Raw genomic sequence first — 22,630 nt, forward strand, 5'->3', positions numbered from 1 at the left:
CGCTGCAAACACCTGGGGCGCATCCAGCAAGGGTTCCCAGGTGGTTTTTCTCGGGGCAGCTAGGCTTTTCCCTTAGAATCCTTTCCTCGTTAGGATTCTGGAAGTGCCACTTCTCCTTATTTCTAGAAGGGCACAGAGAGGCACACTTCCTAGAACCCGGTCTTTATCACTTGCCGGAAACAAGATGCTCTTGGGCAACAGCCCTGCGTCTGAGAAGGGGCCACCCCACTCCCGCTGGCGCCTAACAGGTGCAGGTGCGCCCCAAACCCTGCTGCCCGGCACGTTGGCACAGCCCTGCCCCGCCCTACCCTACCCTGCCCGAGGCCCGCCAGACTGAGTGTGCCTCGTGGGAAGAGAGAATCGTAGCACGTTTCTTTGTAAATGGCCCCGCGCGGTTTTCTGAAGCGGAACATACACAGAATACGCTCTATGTGGTACATGGGAGTCTGAGCAGACTCATGGGTGCTTCACAAACCCGGGGCGGGCTGAAAGCAGATGTTTTGAGGTTCAAAACTGGGGTTCTAGCAGCTTTGTGACTGTTTTTGCTTTCTCCCAAATATGACCATTAACCTAAGTCACAACCACAGTTGTTTCTATGGGGAAACGTGTACATGTGCTCTCTCACAGCTGGCCTAACTAGGAAATGAAAAGTGACAGCGTAAGAAAATCTGCGGGTCGACTTTTATTTTTTTTTAATTTATTTTTTTTTAAATTTTTTTTTCAACGTTTTTTATTTATTTTTGGGACAGAGAGAGACAGAGCATGAACGGGGGAGGAGCAGAGAGAGAGGGAGACACAGAATCGGAAATAGGCTCCAGGCTCCGAGCCATCAGCCCAGAGCCTGACGCGGGGCTCGAACTCACGGACCACGAGATCATGACCTGGCTGAAGTCGGACGCTTAACCGACTGCACCACCCAGGCGCCCCCGGGGTCGACTTTTAATTGAATGTATTCTATTTAATAATGGAGAGAAAGTGTGTGAGTCATTAAGGTTTTTTCAAAAATATTTTATTTTTTAATTTCTTAAAAAAATTTTTTTTCGAGTGTGTGTGTGTGTGTGCGCGCGCGCGCGCGTGCGCGGGGAAAGGGCAGAGAGAGAGAGAGGGAGACAGAATCTGCAACAGACTCCAGGCTCTGAGCTGTCAGTGCAGAGCCTGATGCGGGGCTTGAACCCATGAACCGCGAGATCACGACCTGATCCGAAGTCGGACGCTTAACCGACTTATTTTTGAGAGAGTGTGTGAGTGGGGGAGAGCCAGACAGGGAGACACAGAATCTGAAGGCAGAATCTCCAGGCTCTGAGCTGTCAGCACAGAGCCCGATGCGGGACTTGAACACATGGACTGTGGGATCATGACCTGACCCGAAGTGGGACGCCCAACTGACTGAGCCACCCAGGCGCCGCTATTATGTTTTTAATGTTTTTTATTTATTTTTGAGAGAGAGCATGAGTTGGGGAGGCGGGGGGGCGGGCAGAAGATCCGAAGCGGGCTCTGTGCTGACAGCAGAGAACCCGACGTAGGGCTCAAACTCACTAACCGCGAGATCATGACCTGAGCTGATGTTGGACGCTCAACTGAGTCACCCAGGCGGTCCCCAAGAATTTATTCTTAAGTAATCTGTACACCCAACACGGAACTCGAACTCACAACCCTGAGATCAAGAGTCACACGCTCCTCCGATCGACCCAGCCAGGCTCCCCAGGTTTGTTTTTTTCTCATGAGGGAAAAAGGGATCCGCGAATTCACGTTCTCCTTCATTTGGGAAGAAATCTCTACGTGGGAAACTTCATGCCGATTTGTAATGAATATGTGCCGAAACACGTGGTATTTTAAAGAACGTCCTGAACAAAATGGTCGATAATAAGATTTACTTTAATCTTTCAATCTGCCAAAAAAACCCCAAAACGACAACAAAAAAATCAAACTATACTCATATATATATACAGTGTGGACATTTTCAGAGCACTTACATTAGGAAACATGGTTTCTCTTCAACCACATGACATATTGCATGTGCCACAATAGAATTTACATGGACGATCGCACAGCAGCCGTACAAACATCGTGATTTTACGTTTCAGTACACAAGAAAAAAATAGACCTCTTCCCGGCACTCTGTCTGCTCCTAACCGCCGCCTGTTCCCAGCCTAGCAGAGCACGTTTTCACCCGTGCTTTCAGAAACTTCGGCTTTCCACTCTTAACAGTGGCTATTTTAGAAGTCCTACGCTTTCCAGATCCAAACTTAAATGAGAAATTTGCCTTTTAAAAATAACCACCGATGGTTTATTAACGGGCATGGGGAGGCTCACCCACCAGGATGTGTTAAAAAAAAAAAAAAAAAAAAAAAAATCGCAGGAAAGTAAAAATAAATAAAGCTGTTGTAAAGCAGTTTTGTTTACACTGTAGTTCAGAACAGACACTTAAACGTAAAACTGCCATTGAAGTTTTACAAAGTAATGATTTATATCCAAATTACAACGGTTTGACAAATCTAATGAGAACAAAACTGATTTGGTAAAGGTCCAAAGACTGTCACGCCCCAGCACCGTGTGGCTCCAGCTGCAACGGGCCGCAGTGATGACATATCACGTGTTCCGACATAAGGCACTAGGTCTGAAGAAGCCATGCGCTTGCCTTATGTCCTATTGCCTGTTACAGACCAGTGAATTCTTTGAAACGAAAAATAATAAAAAATTTCAGGACACAGTGCACTTTAATAACATACAGCATTTGAAATCGCTCAGACGAAGGTCTGAAAACAGTCTTTTAATGCAAGGCTGAATCTTCAAACACATAAAACCTGTTTCTTATGCTCAGTTTCAACGTCACTGGAAAAAATACCCATCGCTAAACCCTGCTATACATTCTTAGCCATTTTACGGTCTTCTAACACGGTCAGTGTTCATGAGGCAAAGCGTGACCCAGAATCTTTGTTCAAGTTCTCCTACGAGGGCTTCTCCACTCACAGCGGTCATTCCGTTTCCGTCTCCTTTTGTTTGGCACCTGTCGGTAGATGGAAAATGAAACATCAAAGCGCGTCGCAGCCGGGCCTGTCTTGCACACAGCAGGGGTGGTCCCCGCCCCCCGGGGGGTCCTCACCCGTACTCTGCCGTGCCTTAGGAGAACGTTCCAGACCCCTACAAACACAGCAGCCCACTTCTAATCTGTGTTCCAGGTCCTGAGTGTTAAATACGCAAGACTTACTTTGGGAAAGAAAGGGGTTCCAGTGCTAACGTTTTTAAAAGAGAGAACGCACGTGTGTCCTGGTGAAGGTGCGCGTGTTGCCGTCACGCGGGCGGACCTCGCTCACTGCGCTCTGTGGGTGATTTTGTCCTTAAAAATTGGAAGGTCTGCGCCAACCCTGCCTCAGGCAAGTCTACCGGCACCGTTTTCCAAACGGCATCGTTCTGCGTGCCCGTCCCATTTTGGGAATTCTCCCCGCGTTGCAAACTTTTTCACGACGATACCTGTTACGGCGATCAGGGATCTCGGTCGCTACTGTAATCGTTGGCCGGCACCGTGAGCCACACGCAGGCAGCGACTCAATAAATGCGTGTGTGCCCACCGCTCCGCTGGCCGTCCCCCCCCCATCTCTCCCTCCGTCTCCTCGGGCCTCCCTCGTCCCTGAGAGGCAACACTCTGGACATCGGGCCAACGTGGCAACCCTACCGCGGCCCCTAGGTGTTCAGGTGAAAGTCGCCCACCTTTCGCTTTGTATCAAAAGCTAGAAACGATTAAGCCCGGTGTGACAAAGGCACGTCCAGAGTGGGCCTCTTTTCACCAAACAGCGAGCCCCGCGCTGTGAAGTCAGAGGAAAAATCCTTGAGATAAAGGGCTGCTCTAGGGGCACCTGGCTGGCTCGGTCGGAAAAGCGAGCGACTCTTGGCCTCTGGGTTGTAAGTTCGAGCCCCACACTGGGGGCAGACATGCCTTAAGTAAATAAACACGTAAACTTTAAAAAAAAAAAAAAAAAAAAGGAAAGCGCTCCTCTGGGAACACACAGATGCTAAGAAGGCAACGCGGCCTCCCTGCTGGTATGGAGAGGGTTGCAGGGGTCTGGACGGAAGGTCGCACCAGCCACACGTCCCCTGAGGCCAGAGCTGAATCCGGAGCCAGGCCCCGACTCTCTCCGATTCCGTGAAGGCGGAGAGAGGTGAGGCAGCTGCAGAGGAGCAGCCTGAAGCTGGCAGAGGTGGGTCAGGAGGTTCCGGGAAAGGCGCCGTCTCTACAGCACGCAAGTGCAGGGTGAAGTGGCAGGCCGGCCGGAAGGCCCAGCGGCCGGAACGAATGACGGGGGCCGCGCGACACCCACCCCTTCGGTGGAGACACAACAGCCTTCTCCCGGAAGACGCCAGCCGGGCCTTCGGAGCCAGAGAGGGGAAGTCCGTGCCCGGGGCTGACTCCCTCGTCGGGGGCTGACGCGGCAGTGACCTGGACCGGCAGCCGGGGCTCGGTGACCATTCGGAAAACCCGAGGCCCCCGCGAACGGCGGGAGGTCCGCTCCGCCTGCGCTCTGTGAACGCACGACGAAGCCCGTCGGTCTCCAGCACGGTCACTGAGCAGGGGACGCTGGCTGCGGAGTTCTGCTCAGCCGGAGATCCCTTTCAAGACGGGGCAGCTCCCCGGCGGTGCACCCGGTCACAGCCCAGAGCTCTGACGGAGACGGACGGGATGAGGGTCGTGCTCGTGCCTGCCACCACCCCCGCCATCCTGCAGCCCGTGCCTCAGGCGGCCGCCTCGGCCTTCGAGTCTAGTATTTAAGAAACACGGGTCACGAGGCAACAGCTGCCATGCCTGGGACTCCTCAGATGCATCTGAAGGCGACTGAAAACCTTCTGGGAAGGATTCACCGTTCTAGAAGCCATTGAGAACGTTCGTGATTACAGGAAGAGATCAGATTATCAACATAATCCGGAGTTTGGAAGAAGGTGATTCCAACCCTCCTGGAGAGGACGTGGAGGGTTCAGGACCTCAGTGGAGGAAGTCACTGCGGACGCGGTAGAAACAGCAAGAGAACTGGGATCAGAAGTGGAGCCTGAAGAGGGGACGGGGTCGCCACCATCTCAGGATGAAACCTGGACGGACGAGGAGGAGCAAAGAAAGCGACCTCCTGAGGTGGCATCTCCTCCCGGTGGAGATGCCGCGAAGACACGGTCACAAGGGATTTGGAACGTTCCGGAAGCCTGGTTGGCGAAGCAGCGGCGGGGGCTGAGAGGACAGACCCCGGTTCGGGGAAAGTTCTCCTCTGGGTAAAATGCCATCAAACGGCACCGCCCGCCACAGAGAAATCGTTCGTGACGGGAAGAGCCACCCGGTGCGGCCAGCGTCCCCGCTGTCTTATTTTCAGACGCTGCACAGCCACCCCGCCCTTCAGCGCCCACCACCCTGCCCGGTCAGCAGCCGTCAACCGTGGGACAGGACCCCCTCCAGCAAGAGGATTAGGACCCGCTGGAAGCTCAGACGGCGGTTAGCACGTTTCAGCAATAAAGTCGCTTTTCACGGAGGCGTGTCCACTGTCGTTTTGGCCGCGGTGCTGGGGCACACGTCACACGCCGCAAACGTGTGGTGCAAACGTGCCTTCCGTGCACCGCAAAACCAACACCTCCCTTCCACTCGCTTTATTGTGACATCCGCTGTGCTGCAGGGGTCCGGACCCCAGCCCACAGGGTCCCTGAGGTGTGCCTGTGCGTACTTCCAAAACGTTGAACAAAAGCATTCCAACACGTTTACGGGTATCTGCACGCATCTGGCTCGTGACTTTCCGGGCAGGTTGGCGGGAGCGCTACCGTTTTTCTCAGCACAGCAGCCTCTCCTATTGTCCCTGCGGACCCAAGAAGACTTTTGAAAGAGATGAACAACCCATAGAAAATAAGGGGCTAAAAAAACCATAGCTACCGCTAACCGATCGTGTATTCACCGGTCGCGTGCGCGCAGGTTTGCCTGGACGGTCCACGTGTGACAAGGAACTACTGCTGAAGAGGAAATGTTGCCACGGCCAGTCCGCGTCCTCGATGGAGGACCGTGTCCACTGGCTGCTGAGTCACCACCGGTAGCTTTTATTCACCCAACAGCGGGCGCCTTCTCGAAGCGCCCCTTGCCGCTGATTCCCACCCAGCAGCGCGGGTCCCGGCTGCGGTCCCTCGCCGCCCGCAAACAGGTTCACGCTATCAGAGCGTGTCTGGCAGGACGCAGGGCCTGGGTCGGCCCGCTCACCGGACGGCTGCCTGGACCAGGGGCTAAATGAGGCCACACACGGGCAACTCCCGGGGGAGACGGGGGCCAGGCCGGAGCCCTCACCTGATGCCTGCTTACACGGCACCGTGTCTCACGATGACGGCATCTCAAGGGCTGCTGATCCGAGGCGGGCAGGGCCCGCGTTCCCGGAGAGCTCTCCGAACGTTCACTTGCGATCCAGCTATTGGGGACACGGAGCACTTTTCCTAAATAGGTTCTACACGCTACATCGCAGAGAATTCTAACTCGACTACTATCTTTAGAACGTTATTTCTATGGTAACGCACACACCAAATTCGGCCGTGGAACAGGGTTCCTCCCCGCAGAGGAGTATTAATGACTTGGAATTTAAAAAATCTCAAATGTGGATGGAAATGTCAACTCATCCAGCCCAACATTTTCATTCGTGTAAAAAAATTTTTTTTTTTATTCTTTTGATCTCTACGCCCAACGTGGAGCTCGCACTCACAACCCTGAGGTCAAGAGTCGGATGCTCTACTGAGCCAGGCGCCCCGGGCCACCACTCTCATTCTTTGGGTCTGTGACACTAGGCACACAGAGGCTAAAGAACGTGATTCGTTCACTCTGGAGCTTACCACGCACAAAGAGTCTTGGCCATGAGACCGAGAGGGGCCCAGATGAGCCCTAACGCTGCTGGCTGAACGTGTGCCCTGGCCCGGGCCAGCTGCCCGGGAGAGGGGTGCCTCTTTCTGAAGGTGCTAAGGTACGTGCCTGCAAGGACGAGCCCGCCCTGGACGAGGCCCGTCCCCGTGCGCACCAAGGAGCTGTCTGTGCGCAGGCTGCACAGGAGTGGGATCACGCGCTCCGGATGGGTCTCGCCCGCCTGCTCCGGGTGACCTCCGTGCGTAGGTCAAGTACAGCCGCGTGAGTGCCCTGCTAGCCGGGGAGTGTCCCGCAGCACGGGGCTGGCGCCACCTGCTTATCTTTCTGCTAGGGGTTTGCGTGTGTTTCCTCAGTCCGTGGACCCCCTCCCCGGTTGCTGCTTCTCTGCTGGAGTCACGGCCTCGGTGCTTGCACCCAGAGGAGGTGAGATTTCTCGCCGGTGGCAGGGACTCCTTTAAGATGGGCATCTTTAGGTTAGAAACCAACTGGAAACTAGTCTTGGCTAGTTTGATTTCTGAACGAAAGTAAAATAAGTACTGTAGTACGTGTACAGTTTATTTTTTCCCCATTATTTGGGTTCATTTTTTAAAAACATAATTTGTTGTCACACTGGTTTCCATACAGCACCCAGTGCTCATCCCAACAGGTGCCCTCCTCAGTGCCCATCACCCATTTTCCCCTCTCCCCCACCCCCCATCCACCCTCAGTTTGTTCTCTGTATTTAAGGGTCTCTTACGGTTTGCCTCCATCCCTCCCCCTCCCCCATGGTCTTCGGTTAAGTTTCTCAGGATCCACGTATGAGTGAAAACATATGACATCTGTCTTTCTCTGACTTATTTCACTTAGCATAATACCCTCCAGTTCCATCCACATTGCTGCAAATGGCAGGATTTCGTTCTCTCTCATGGCCAAGTAGTTTTCCATTATAAACCACATCTTCTTTATCCATTCGTCCACTGATGGACATTTAGGGTCTTTCCGTAATTGGGCTGTTGTTGAAAGTGCTGCTATAAACACTGGGGTACAAGTGCCCCTATGCATCAGTACTCCTGTATCCCTTGGGTAAATTCCTAGCAGTGCTACTGCTGGGTCATAGGGTAGATCTATTTTTAATTTTTTGAGGTATCTCCACACTGTTTTCCAGAGCGGCTGCCCCAGTTTGCATTCCCACCAACAGTGCAAGAGGGTTCCCGTTTCTCCACATCCTCGCCAGCATCTACAGTCTCCCGATTTGTTCATTTTAGCCACTCTGACCGGCGTGAGGTGCTATCTCAGTGTGGTTTTGATTTGCATTTCCCTGATGAGGAGTGACGTTGAGCATCTTTTCATGTGCCTGTTGGCCATCTGGATGTCTTCTTTAGAAAAGTGTCTAATCATGTCTTCTGCCCAATTCTTTCTGGATTATTTGTTTTTCGGGTGTGGAGTTTGGTGAGTTCTTTATAGATTTTGGATACTAGCCCTTTGTCGGACATGTCATTGGCAAATATCTTTTCCCACTCCCTCGGTTGCCTTTTAGTTTTGTTGATTGTTTCCTTTGCGGTGCAAAAGCTTTTTATCTGGATGATGTCCCAATAGTTCATTTTTGCTTTTAATTCCCTTGCCTTTGGAGATGTGTCAAGTAAGAAACTGCTGTGGCCGAGGTCAGAGAGGTTTTTTCCTGCTTTCTCCTCTAGAGTTTTGATGGTTCCCTGTCTCACATTCAGGTCCTTTATCCATTTTGAGTTTATTTTTGTGTATAATGTAAGAAAGTGGTCTAGTTTCATTCTTCTGCATGTTGCTGTCCAGTTCTCCCAGCACCATTTGTTAAAGAGACTTTTTTCCATTGGATCCTCTTTCCTGCCTTGTCAAAGATTAGTTGGCCATCTGTTTGTGGCTCCAATTCTGGGGTCTCTGTTCTGTTCCACTGGTCTGTGTGTCTGTTTTCGAGTACACGCACACTTTAATGTTTAACTTCTAGGGGTTCGGAGTGTACGTCACTTAGTCTGCAGTCTTGGCACGTCTTGGCACGGGTCAGTCTGGCCCAAGGCTGGACTATTTGTACTTGATGGGGGTGGGAAGGGGAGGAGTAGGGAGGAAAAAGAGAGGGCTGGTGCTTTTAGGACCCCTTAGCCTGCCTCTCACTACTAAACATGGCCCACAGGAGACACAGCAGCCCTCTTTCCCAGAGCCCCCTCCTCCCCTCCCCTGCACGCTCCCTGACTGGCCTGAGAGCTTGCGCCGAGCTGGTCTGGCACAAAATGAGGTTAGCTACCAACGCTGTTTGGGAGGTAATGTAATTCCCATATGCTGTTGTTAATGGAAAAAAGTTTGTGTTTAGGCCTTCTGTTTTATATACTCAAAACACAAGTTTTTTGTGTGTGTGTGTGTTTTTTTAAGGGTAGAGCAAAGAATTTCCCCTCCTATGTTTTCTAGGTAGTCGTCCTAAAAATCAAAACTGAAGGAGTCTTCGCTTTTGAATGGGAAGGGTTAGGACTATGGCAACGAATCCTCACTTATGCAGACGCTGCTGGTTGTTGATAGGATGCTCCTCCGAATTTCTATCAACTTTTATCTCTCACCCACGCGGAGCAGTAAAACAAAGAAAAACCACCCAGAAAGTGAAAATGGTTTACAGGGCAATGCACGAGAATTCAAATTTCAGAGTATCAATATAGGAACGATACAACCCCGAAACACCTAGCTCTGTCTGTGCGCGGTGGTGAAGTACCTGCACGGGGTACCTGCCCCCGCCCGGCAGCCCCCACCCCCCCCCCCCCCCCCCCCCCCCCCGCTTCTTGCACACGAAGGGCAAGGCCAGCACCCGGCACTCGTACCTGCGGGCGTGAGTATCAGGGCCTGCAGAATGTCTGACAGGGAGATAATACCCACGATGCTATCTGCTTCATTTACTACCACCAGCCGATGCACCTGCAAACGCGAGACAAGTGGGTCAGAATTTACATGAAGGTTTAAAACGGGTGTAAGGGAAAATGTCTTTCGTATACGATGCCCTGAGTACATCCCACAAGTGAGAGATGGAAACAGCGCGCAGAACCTTGAAGGGTCTTAGGCTCTGAAGCCACAATGCAGTGCTGACTTTCTTAACTACTTGTGGGAAAAATCGGCTGCGTCCCGCTGTTTTCAAATTTCAGAATATTAATATACGAACGATACAACCCCAAAACATGAAGGTACCAGGCAGCCATAATCTTAAACGTAAGTTCTTAATTCTTTACAGTTGAATCTCAGTTTCTCGTAACTCTCAGATACTGATTTACGTGGGAAGGACGTCCAACCAAATGAGAGCGAGAACAAAATGGGTCACGGTTCTTCATTTTTCTGTAGTCTTTTCTCTATGAAATTCCTATGTAATATGCTCAGTTCAGAAGATAAGTGAACTATAATTAAGTGAAACATTATATTCACATCTCATTTTCCACTGAGCTCTTTAGCAAACGAATGGCTTGTGTTGTGGGGTCTTACTCTAAATGTTGGGTGTAGAGAGGACTTAAATAAACTTGAAAAGTTTTTCTAAAAAAACTTCGGGTCTTCAATAATCCTGTGATAGAACACAATTATTTTACTATAATTATAAATTAAAACGATGGCTTGTATCTAGGATCAGCGAGTGCTTTCTAGTCTATACTGGACACATTTTGTTGTTAACGTCCAATAATGCTAATTAAGTAACTCTCTTTTGAACGACTGAAGGTCAAGGGGCAGCTATCTTACCCAGAGAATTCATTCTTCCAGGCAGAAATGACTACCAAAAATATTTTCTTGCCATTTGTTGCTGAGTCTAAACTAGCGAATATTCTGGTGTGATATTTATGTCCTATAAATAACTAAATCATTGTGGACACTGTATCCCCTTTCCCCAACAACTGTAATGAAGCTAAAATTGGCCTTTGTCCCCCAGCAAGGAGCCATCTGGTGAAAGAAATTATTTCAATGGGGATAAAAGTCAAAATGGGTAACTTGAGAAAAGTGTTAAATTACATCTTTTTCCTCAATGACCTATTTCCTATTACAAAGAAATTTCTATCGCTTGCCAGATGGGCCGAAAAGACGAGCCAATTGCTTTTCTCTTTTGCCCGAGAATAATATATGCTCAGACAAGAGAGCTCAGGACAGAGGATCACCAGACGGTGTTCCCCACGCCAACCAGAACTCCGCCACCCAGGACCAGCCACGGCTACTGCTGTGGCACGGGTCTTTCTGGCCTCTTTTCTATACACGTGAGCAGGTAAATGAATATACTCACGCTGTATACGGTAAGTGGCTTTTTCTCTTGGTAATATATTAATGTTTTTTCTGTACCTTCTAGGACATTTCTCGTTGTAAAGGATCTCATCACATGGATGTGCACTGTCCTTATAGATAATCAGGAAGAAGGGTCTTACCTATTTCTGCCTATGATCTTCGAAAGGCCCATAATTCTATGGACCTTCATAAAAAGTAAAGATGTATTCCCAAGTCCACTAAAACTCTTTGGAGAACAAGAGTGATGGGTACTAAACTCAAGTAGAAAAAGGAAAGAGTTCCTACTGAGATTCTAAGTGAAATACGTTTCAAAAGCTGTGAACAGTGGTAGCAGGGGGAGGCCCCGCGGGTGAGCCCACGCCAAGGTGAAGTCTTCAACACGCAAGGATGAAGACGGGGCTGTTTCTGTAAGATGGCTCCCGAGAGGAGCCTTGCCCTGCAACCCCCTGCTTCACATGTAACGTTAGGATCGCCTGTTAGTAGCCTACGAACTAATCAGGGGCTTTTCTTCGTGGACTGTATTCTCAGATTTATAATAAGAATGACCAAAGCAGATGTATCATTATGAATTGATTCTGCCTACTTCGGGGCAGTTCCAGAAAGAACACGGTATGTCAGTCCTGGACAGTGATAAACGGCTAACATTCCCATCCCTGTCTAATGAGGAAGGGAAGGAAAGATTCCGGGAGTGGGGATCCTGGATTAGATACGTTATATGCTGATCTCGCTCATCTTTTATCGGAAGCGTTATCCCAAGTATACTCAAAACCCTCACGTACGCGGGCACCAGAGTGCAGAGGGTCAGGAGACGAAGTTATTCGACCATCTACTCTTATCTCGATCAGGAAAGCGAGAACATTGACTTATGAAGATCAAAGGATGTTTTGAGTGACCATTCCCTTTGTTACAGCAGTATACAATGACACAATTTTAAGTTCGTAAATCCCCTAATGGGACCTAAAGCGCTTGGGACATTTGTTTTCTTAGTTACGTGCTTTTTAAACCATGAAAGTTTCTGACCAGTTTGACTCCACTATGACACTGCACTTATCAGTTCACTGCAGTGAGCATTTCCAGATGACCTACTATGTGTCAAGCAACACGGGGAGGGCGTGATCTCCGACCGCACTGGCTGACGCTGTGACTCAGGATCCCCGCGCACCTCGAGCAAGGACCCGGTGCAGCGGGCGTGCGCAGGGGTGGGAGGGGAGGGGGTGATCTGGCCCGGCTGCCTCACCTCGGCCCGCACTATTCTGTCCACGATGGTCTCCAGTATTTCCAGCTTACTGCACTTCACGACGCCCTCAAAGTACTGTGAGCGGTGCTGAAGGGCCTGGGTCACTGTGATATCTAGGTTATTGTACGTCTTCTCAGCAGCAAGGTTCTGTAATAAAGGGGCGGTGAATTATGTCCTTTGATTTCAGCTCGCCTATTTAATAACCAAGATTAGTAAGTTTAAAGTGACCTGATTTTTAAAGACATTGTTTATCTTTTAAAAAAAAATTTTTAATCTATTTTTGAGACAGAGACCGAGCATGAGTGGGGGAGGGGCAGAGAGAGAGGGAGACACAGAATCCGAAGCAGGCTCCGGGCTCCGAGCCGTCAGCACAGAGCTTACGAGATATACCTTAATTACGACAAACCCTGTTAAATTTTGCCTGCTTGTCCCACGGAAGACTACCTCCCCCCCCCATCCTTAGACTAACATTTGTAAAGGGTGAGAAGCACCCTAGGGTGCCTGCAACAGTAGACCCTCCCTGTGAGCCCCTGCCCAGGGGGCAAGGTTTTCGCCAGGAAGGCGCCGAGGGACCCGCCAGGTCAAGCCCGTGAAGGAAGAACAGGCCAGACGAGCCCCCCACAGACCCATGTGGCTTTAACCTCAGAGGGTCCTACCCAACCAAATTCTAATTGGCAGATTTTTTTGATGCCTGTTATGTTAAGCAGAATGCATGAGACAAGAGACACAGCTAGCTGCCAAGTTATATTTAACGGCAGGATCAATATTAGGGTAAAAAATGCAGAGCATGTTTGGGGCTACCAGAATTTTGGTTTCCTTTCTTAGAGATACTAGAAAACTCTAAGGAAGTGCATTTAAAATGAATGGGGCGAAAAAGCATTCAGTAGAAAGATGTAGCATTACATCTAGCAGATTTGCACCAGGGATCAAAAACAGAGCCCTCGAAACAGGACTTTAACTAACTCTAATATGGGGGCGCCTGGGTGGCTCAGTCGGTTGAGCATCCTACTTTGGTTCAGGTCCTGATCTCGCAGTCTGTGGGTTCAAGCCCCGCGTCGGGCTCTGTGCTGACGGCTCAGAGCCTGGAGCCTGCTTCCCATGCTGTGTCTCCCTCTTTCTCTGCCCCTCCCCCACTCGTGCCCTGTCTCTCTCTCTCTCTCAAAGATAAACATTAAAAAAAATTTTTAAATAACGAATATATTTGCTGTTTTCTTGAGAACAGCTGTTCCCAATCAGTAAAACAATGAGATGATTATAACCCCTAAAGTGACCCCTGAATCACTGTGTGCACTAAGCACATGGAATAAATAATGTCTTGCCCACAGAAATAGGACCGTCTATAATATTCACACATGCTGTAGTAATGGATAAACTACACATAGACTGGAAAAACCAGAAGATGCTAATATGTTATTCACTGCTAACCCAGGGGATGTTAAGCACAGTAACTCTGGGCAGTCTGCAGAATCCTCCGGTCCTCACGTTCACAAAAGCTGGTAATGAGGGAAAACCACAAGCAGGTTAATGTACCTAGTTTACACTTATTTATTTCTGAGGGGCAGAGAGAGAAGGAGACACAGAATCCGAAGCAGGCTCCAGGCTCTGAGCTGTCAGCACAGAGCCGGACACGGGGCTCGAACTCACAAATCGTGAGATCATGACCTGAGCCAAAGTCGGATGCTTAACTGACTGAGCCACCCAGGCGCCCCACGAATCTGTTTTAAATGCATTCTAGACGACAGGTGTAACAAAATTAAAAGTACTTACAATGACATCAAATTTGGAATAAATATCTACAACTTTTCCTAAAAATGAAAACAAATGTTAGAAAAAAACAGGTCTTAGAGACAAAAAAAATACCACTTAAAATCAGTCTTAGCCAGATGCTTACTAGCGATTAAACAAACTTGCCTAATTTTAAACGGACGTGAAATCCCATCTTAACAGCCAGTGTAGAAATAAGCCAGGTCCAAGTCCTTGCTAACCCGAGCGCTGCTCGGTGCTGACTTGATCCGCCATGTCTGAAACTCTCATCCCCACCCCCCTTGCTGGCCACCCACCCAGTCTGATCTGCTGACCGCTTAGCAGTCAGTTTGCCCCAAGGAGACAAAGCGTGGTCTCTGTCTGACCAAACCCACAGACCTGACTCATCCACCACAGGCAAGGCCGACACTCGTCTTTCTACAAAGACGTTCAAGGCTTTAATGATGGGAGTGTCCGGGTGGATGAAGGCGATGTTGTGGTAGGTCCCGATGCCAAGGGCGTCTAGGTTCTGCTTCATGAAGGCAGGCTTTGGCATATCAGACATCTAAGCAGAAGATAAACACAAATGTTCTAGAGCCCGAGCAGACCTTTTCAACGTGCACATGTCCACACTTGAAACAAAACACTACGTATCACAGATTACAGTTAGCGGTTTTCTGACCATCTACCCGGATGTCCGAACGAACACGGAAATGCTACACGTAGGAACTGCAGTCTGCATTCAAACCGGTTTACGGGTCTACGCTTCTGTTCAACGACTTAGTAAAACACTACAAGGCACTCACACAGTGTAACGTTCCCCTTCTCTTCACCCACGGAAAACGTGGACAGAAGAGGGAACAAGAGGTCTCTCTGGAAGTTCAGACCCATAGCCACCAAGAATCCTGTATCCTTAGATATTTATCTTAAATTCCTGGTCCTGCTGTCGGCATTAAGGAATATCTACCAAGAACCCACGCGTTTCCAAACCCAGAGCGTCTCAGGAGAGCTGTCTGAGCTAAGCTAGTCCTCACCCCGGCCCCCCCCCACCCCCACATCCTGAGGACTCCACCTTGTGATTACGAGGGGCAAAGAACAGGCCAACAGAATTGCAAGAACCTTTAAAAGTTCGCTTTTCTTTTCATGGGCTGTTTTAGAGGAGGAGGGAGAAGTCAGAAGAGAGGAGTCTAGGGTCATGTTTGACTAAGACAAAATAAGGTCTACGGTTTCAAAAATCCACCTTGTATAAAGGGTATAGTTGATTCCGTCCTCCTGCTGTACCTTATAATTATCAGGAAAAGATGAACAATTAGAAGAAACAAAATGTTCAAGTCAAAGAGTTCATCAATATTCAAATCATGAGAATCCTAGAAATTTAGAGAAAAAAAAGAAAGACCTATTAGGTCATCTAGCCCATCGTGACGCAGGACAACCCCTGTTCCAAATTGTACGCTCAGGCTAACTGTCAACGGTCTCCAAGGGAAAGGCCACTTTTGCCTCAGAAAATGACCTCGGATCAGTAAAAATCAGGGTCTGAAGTTTTATTTAAAATCCTGTATTTTAATCTGAAAACCTCCAGGTGAATATTCTAAGAGCATGACTTCATTACCATATTGGCCCAAATGTAAGGCTGTACTGGCAGAGGGGACCTCCTCGACTTTTTACGGAAGAGGAGGACACCAAGACCCGCCTCCCACTGTTCCTTGGCATCCGCAGTGGTGCAGCCGTGAAAACGGGCTGGACTCGACCAGAAACATCTGGGAGACCCGGGGCAGGCTTAAGTCTCTGAGCCGGGCGCCTCCGCACAGAGGAGCCGCGACACCGCCCGCCGACAGGGCCGCGGAGGCAGGGAGGCCGAGAGGCCGCCCGTCGGGAGCCTCTCAGCCACTGCCGGCAGTGAGCTGGCAGTCGCTCCACCTCAGTTTCACCGCCTCGAAGGTGGGGACGCGTAAAAATACCTACCTGAGAGGGTGGAGGCGAGGATTAGAGGTGTCGTGTGACACGGGCAGGACAGTACCTGCCACGTGACAAATGCTGAAGAGTCTTCAGCTATGACGATTACTGTCACTTTAGTGCGATCGCTCTAGGGGGTGGGTGGGCTAAAAGCCTGGCACCTGCGGGCCCTGGATACACGGCCCCGTCCTGGGTCCCACTCAACTGGGATCCTGGGGCGACAGCCTGTTCAGCGCACAGCAGACCCGGGGTCTGTGCCTGACAGGGGGGACGTCTACCCAGCACTATCCGTCCCTGACTGTCCCCTACACTGTCTTTCTACTGCCTGCTTTTTTGTCAATTTCCTACCTTCTGTCTTAGCAATTATTTAATCGTGAAGAGTGTTAGTTTCCCAGGTAAACTATGAAAATGCAGGACTGGCTTGATTCTCCCAACTACGGACCCCTCGGTGCTTCTGTCTGGCAAAGCTGAGGTCGGGATGCCCGCCTCTCTGCGTCGCGCTAGAGCGCCGTTTTATTTCCTTAACTGATGCGGTAGGAAGCGGGGGAAGCGCATCTGAGGTCGATTTTTAATGTCTAGTACATTCCGTAAAAACACGACTTCACGTGTCGTCTCTTCGGGACCACGAATGAGGCCTCCTACTGGTCCTAGCTGACCAACGATGGCTAACTGCAAATTCAGGGCATGTAATCTGAAGGGGAAAAATTAAAGCCCTCTTGTAAAAACTCGGGTCCTTCGGCGCCTTTAGTATTGACCAAGGAGGCCAACGTTCGGGATGATTAGGAAGAGGTCTCGTTTCAAACGCAGTTGAGAAAACCTACCGGTAACACAGCCCGAATTTGGACCAACATGGTATTCTTGTGCCAAAATTCTATTCGCTGTGGGTTTTTCTATCGCTGTAATTTCCAATAAGATAATCCTGGGGACGGTATTGTTTGAATGTTTCTGCAACCATGATACCGATAAAGCATCGTTAAGGCAATTTGCTGTAAATACTGGCTCAACCGATCTTAAGATAGCAGTGTCTTAAAGAGACTGACTGGCAGATTGCTTTCCTGCCCTCTTGTTTTAGGTGATGAAACATTCTAACTTAAATAGAGAATTTCAAGCGTGTTGAGTATTTTGACACTTGCCCTGAAAGGCGACTGCTTCTTACATGGAATCAACTTGGAGAATGCAGTAAGTTGAGAAAGTGCAGCTTAGCAACGATGGAGACCTCCTAACAATCGCAATGCCAAAGCGAACCACTTCCACTGAGGGTGACAGGAGCCAATTTACTTGAAGTAAATTAGTTAAAGTAGATGCAACTACGTCTTTAGAAACACTAAAAACTACTTACAAAAAGCTGGAGGAACTTGAGGATTCTTTTGTGGGTAAGTATATAAAGTGCATTCCCACTGATAGGGTCAATAACTGGCAATCTGTGGATTTTATTTTTGATCAACGAGTATACAGCATCGAAGAGGCTGCGGGAAAAGCCATCAAAGTTGTTAGGAGGCTTTAAGGAAAAATGTAAAACGCTCTGGACCACCCCTGCTTTAGAAGCCTTTTCAGTGTTTTCACATCACGGCAATAAAAGGTTGACTTGACTCAAAGCAGTGTTTGGGAAAAGTTTTACGTTGGGTATCTCAGCAAGAGGTCTTGATTGTTCCCAGTCTGTGTCAATCTCAGATACAAGCGTGAGCTACGGATCTCTAGGAGAGGGGGTTCTAACCGTGTTTAATGCTGCTGTTTGAGAACGACAGGACTGCGAAGGGACCACACCAGCGACCAGGAGCTGGGGCCCGGCCCCGCCCCGTAGCGGACTCACTGCGACCCCCTTCGGGGCTGCCGGAGCCGCCCCAGAAGGCCTGGGTCAAAACGTATGCGCTAGAGGACTCCCGAGGGGTGACGCGTTCTTCCGATGACCTCCTGACCCATGTCTAACGGAGAGTGACCTTCAACCTCAGGGCACGCTACAACCCCTGGGGGAGCTTCCGGAATGCACGTTCCTGGGCACCACCCTCCAGAGGCGATCTAACAGGTCGGAGGCAGAGCTCCCCGGATGGTTTGTGCTGCTGGTGATCGGGATTTTAAAACTGCTTAACGTGACCCTCCTCCCAGCCCATTATCAATCCTCTGGACAAACACTGATTTCTATTGCCTCTACATCTACTGAATTCAATATCTGAAATCAGGGAGGGCTGGCTGGCCCCTATCTAGATGAAACACCTAGCAATCATGGAAACAAAACAAGAATCTGAATGAATGTTTTCAAAGGAGAAAAACTTTACAAGTTTACCTTGCATCTGGAGATATATTCACTAAAGGCTTAAATGTTTCTTGTAAATAAAGCTCTGTTTTTATAGAAAGAAAATATGCAGTTAGTAACAACCCATTTGCCGTTTGTAATTATTACATAAATTAAACTACTCTTCAATTTACAGACAACAATTAGAAGGATTAAAAACCAAAAGCAAATGAATGCAATTTACTGAACACTACCGGATAAATTAGGGTTAGGACTATTTTAAACAACTTATAAAAGCTGCTTTCGGGATGCTGCCTTTGTGGAAAAATTAAATATTTAAAAACAGTATTACAATAGATGTTGTAAAAATGAGAAGAATATTCAAGCAATCTGATGTAAAAAATCAAAACCAGCAGAGGTCACTAGAATATTAGCAAATTACTATCACCCTTAAGACAGAAGTGTTCATAGAATCCTTTAAAACTAATTTTCCCAAGTCAAAATAGAAAATAAAAGTTACAACAGACTTTGTCCTTTAAATGTGCTTCAGTTTTGTTTCCCCAAACTCATGCTCAAAACCTGCATCTTGGGGATCTTGGGAGTCTGTAGAAACTATCTTCCTAGAGACCCACTGTAATGAAATCTGCCTCGTGGAGGTTTCTATACAGAAAGCATGAAGAAGTATCTTGACGTTACCATCATTACCACTGAGCACCATCTCACGTCAAACTGTAAATATACTTAAATCTTAGTCTAACGTTACTTATAATGCAGTAGAATCTGATCAGGAAGATCTGTCTTGGTGTTAAGTTATATATTCACTTCCTAACAGGCAGGGCTAAGATACGGATCCCATGTTGACTCTGTTTTGTTTGACTTGACAAAGCCATTCTAAATCAAATATATCGCTCAGCGAAACTTCCAAGTCAAATGGAGTGAAAGAGCCGCTAGCCCTTTAGAGAATTCCCACGGACGTTCGGATTCTGCGGCTGCTGGTCACAAAGGTTGCTCATCATTCCAAGCAAATTATTAATCAAAAAATTTCTATCTACCGGTCCCTCCGTTTCTAGCCAGGCTCTTCTCTGAACACCCTACAAAGGCCTCTCCTCAACGTCGGTCCGACTGCCTTCCTCAGTGAGTCCTGTCCCATCCCAGTGACGGGCCCTTTGCCCCCCCCATCAATCCAGCACGACGGGGCTCGCTAAGACAGAACAATTTCACGATCGTGAAATCAGAATTTAAAAAATGGATCCATTGCGGAAAAGGTACTGTGACTTCGAAGGGTTCCTTTTTCATGTCATTTTATTCACACCTTCTAGTTTAAGGTTCGTTTGTTCTGTGTTTCTCCATTATAAAGAAATAATGATTAAATTTAAGAACAGATCCTTAATTTTGTTCATCTTAAGCACTCGCCTGGTGCATTTTCTATAGACAGATAAATCTGTGGGCAAGGAGGGTAATCCTTAGCAGTCAGTGGTGGCTCCGTGGGGGGCAGTGACCGGGGCACTGGTTAGTTCACTGTCTTTCTATCCCAGCCTTAGTGTGAGGACTTGTTATAGGATCCCCTAGTAAACAGAATGGATGGTGTTTACAATAATAGCACACTATTCAAGATTAAAATAGAAATAAATGTTTTAATCACATAATTTCTTAAGCAAAGAGAAAAGGATCTGTGAAGCTAAGACGTGTTTTACACACATTTTTTTCCTGATCCTAAAAGATTTTTAACACCCAATAGTGCTTACCCCTCCATGTTTCAATCTTATGTTCCTCTAATTCATAGATCTGTACCTGCAAATGAGAAAAATTCTTATTTACAAACGTTAACATATACAACATAAGAAAAAAATTTCATAACTACTGTGGAGTCCCATAATTCGGCAGATGGAAACAGTCAAGATAATTCAGAAATACTGGAAACATAAATTAGAAACATAAAGTGCTCTACGTTTCTTGAAAGATAAATGTTTTCTAAACTTAAAACACAACAGGGGTGCCTGGCTGGCTCAGTTAGTGGGGCACGGGACTCTCGATGTCAGGGTTGTGAGTCAGAGCCCCACACTCGGCGTAGAGATTACTTAAAAAAATAAAAAGTGTTTACGTTTAAAACATAAACTAGGGTAATATTTTCATGAAATCTAATAGAAACATTTCTGATCCGCTTAAATTTTAAAACACGTATGGACATACATGCCCAATTCCCTCTTTTTCAGGGTACAGAAAATGTTTAGCATCTCTAATTTAAAAAGGACAAGTGGTTACATGGTGCTAAAATAAAGCTGTTAGGTCAATTTGTGCCTGGACCGTATCGACCTGTTTCCCCAGGGTAGGAAGGGCATAAAATACCTGGAGGGTTAAACGGCACAGTATAATACAAAGTCACTTTGGAGTCGTTCAGCTTTGTTTCAAATCTCGAGGCCTGCCCTACCACTTTCTTAGTTGCTCTTCTTGGCCAAGTTATTTAACCTCTCCATCCGCTTCCCTTCCAAGACGAGTGCGTGCAAACTCCCTCCAGATACGGCTTCTGTGAGCATCCCGGGAGAGAACAGGAAATAGAGGGCCTGGCCCAAGACGGTGGTTCTCCGCGGCGCCCCCCTGTGGCCTCCCCTCCCGGCTCAGGGTTTCAAAAAATCACTACGCCTTACTTCTATCAGCGTTGTGCTGGGACTCAAGGGGGCACCTGAAATAAGAAAACGTGGCCTCTTCTTGGAGCTCAAAATACAGACGGCAGCAGCATCAAGGCAGTCTTAGATAAAAATGCCACCGACCCTAGAGCGACGCGGGGTCAGGGGTGCCGACCCCCGCGCCGTCGAAAATCTGTGCGTGATGTGTGACTTCCCCAGAGTCAGCGTGTTGTTCAACAGTCAACTGTAGGAGGTCACCCTCTAAAAGGCTGAGTACGGGGACACGCACAAGGTAGAGACGACCAGAGGTCAGGCCAGGGAAGTGTCGAGGAGGAAGATTTCAGCCGGGCCCGCATGGCGAGTGGGCTTTACAAAAAGCAGAAAAACTCGAGTAAAGGCCTGGGGAGGAAAGACTCGCCCCTGCTCAAGGAACACGGAGGACACGCAGGGCTGGAGTGAGGGCTGGGGACCAACGTGGCCTCATGCTCCCTCGACCGCCCCATGGCCCGGGGGCTGCCTGGCCCGGGAGACGAGGCCGGGTCAGCCCTGATGGGTTTGAAGCGAATGATGACGTGATGGTAAGGGTCTAAGGAGGAGGCTTTCACAGCACCGGCGCCAGATGGGAAACCGAGTCTCGGGTGGTGAGGTCTAGAACCGTGATCGGGGTGATACAGGGGCCACAGGAAGAAGGACCGAAAGGTTCAGAGATTAATTTAACAGGAGGGAGAGAGAGACCGGTACGTAAAAAGTCCCCCACCCCCGCCCGGTTCTGATGCTAGGTGACGGAGCAGTAAATATCCACACCAGAGAGGAAAGCCGAACCGAAGGTCAAGGGAAGGGGAGGGCGTGGGTTTTTTTTTGTTTAAGTTCCAGTTAACATACGGTGTGATACTAGTTTCACGAAGAGAATGAGTGACTCATCACTTCCATACAACCCCCAGTGCCCATCACAAGCGCCCTCCTTAATGCCCATCCCCCAACTAGCCCATCCCTCCGCCCACCTCCCTCCAGCCCCCTTCGCTTTGCTCTCTATCCTTAAGAGTCTGTTTTATGTTTTGCCTCTTTTTGTTTCCCCTTATGTTCAGCTGTTTTGTTTCTTAAATTCCACACATGAGTGAAATCACATGTTGTGTGTCTTTCTCTGACTTACTTCACTTAGCATAATACGCTCTGGAGCCCTCCATGTTGCAAACGGCAAGATTCTGGTTTTTTTTTTTTTTTTTTTTTTAAGTTTATTTTTCAGAGAGAGACAGAGAGAGCGAGCAGGAGAGGGGCAGAGAGAGGGGAAGAGAATCCCAAGCAGGTGCTGCACCATCAGCACGGCGCCCGAGGTGGGGCCCGAACTTACAAACCACGAGATCGTGACCTGAGCCGAAATCAAGGGCTGGACGCTGAACCGACTGAGCCACCCAGGCGTCCCAAGGTTTTGTTCTTCAAGGATATGGTCGAACATAGTTTACAAACAGAAACTACAGCTCCAGGCCTCACTCTGGAAGTCCCGAGAAGACACCAGTGCTCAGCTGAGCAGAGGCCTCCCTGCGTCCTGCCTGCACGGGCCCGAAGGTCTTCAGCCACAGTCGCCAGCGTGGATGCGGTTTCACCAACGTGAGCGTCTATTATGAACCAGGTGTGTTTGGCCCTGACGTGATGGGAAGGGTGTGTGTGTGTGTGTGTGTGTGTGCGTGTAAGATACAAAGATGAGTAAGATACAGTCTCTACCTTCTCCCTCAGAGAACTCA

At 48.7% G+C, this 22,630-nt stretch overlaps 1 protein-coding gene across 9 annotated transcripts in view; it reads right to left on the bottom strand.

The window, feature by feature from the left end:
- Nucleotides 1-1,857: 1,857 nt before the first annotated feature.
- The window catches only part of PRKAG2 (protein kinase AMP-activated non-catalytic subunit gamma 2), a 258,209-nt gene continuing 237,436 nt past the window's right edge, over nt 1,858-22,630 (bottom strand). For all 9 annotated transcript variants that reach the window (XM_042927131.1, XM_042927129.1, XM_042927128.1 and 6 more), the window contains 8 exons: nt 20,013-20,058; nt 18,319-18,373; nt 17,377-17,503; nt 14,484-14,649; nt 14,109-14,146; nt 12,342-12,488; nt 9,676-9,769; nt 1,858-3,007 (listed from right to left, as the gene is read on the bottom strand). In XM_042927131.1, coding sequence (XP_042783065.1) covers nt 2,976-3,007; nt 9,676-9,769; nt 12,342-12,488; nt 14,109-14,146; nt 14,484-14,649; nt 17,377-17,503; nt 18,319-18,373; nt 20,013-20,058 — 705 coding nt within the window. In that variant the 3' untranslated portion in view covers nt 1,858-2,975. The remainder of the gene's footprint in view (nt 3,008-9,675; nt 9,770-12,341; nt 12,489-14,108; nt 14,147-14,483; nt 14,650-17,376; nt 17,504-18,318; nt 18,374-20,012; nt 20,059-22,630) is intronic.

This window comes from Panthera leo, chromosome A2 (genome assembly GCF_018350215.1).
Source record: "Panthera leo isolate Ple1 chromosome A2, P.leo_Ple1_pat1.1, whole genome shotgun sequence".
Classification (NCBI taxonomy): Eukaryota; Metazoa; Chordata; class Mammalia; order Carnivora; family Felidae; genus Panthera; species Panthera leo.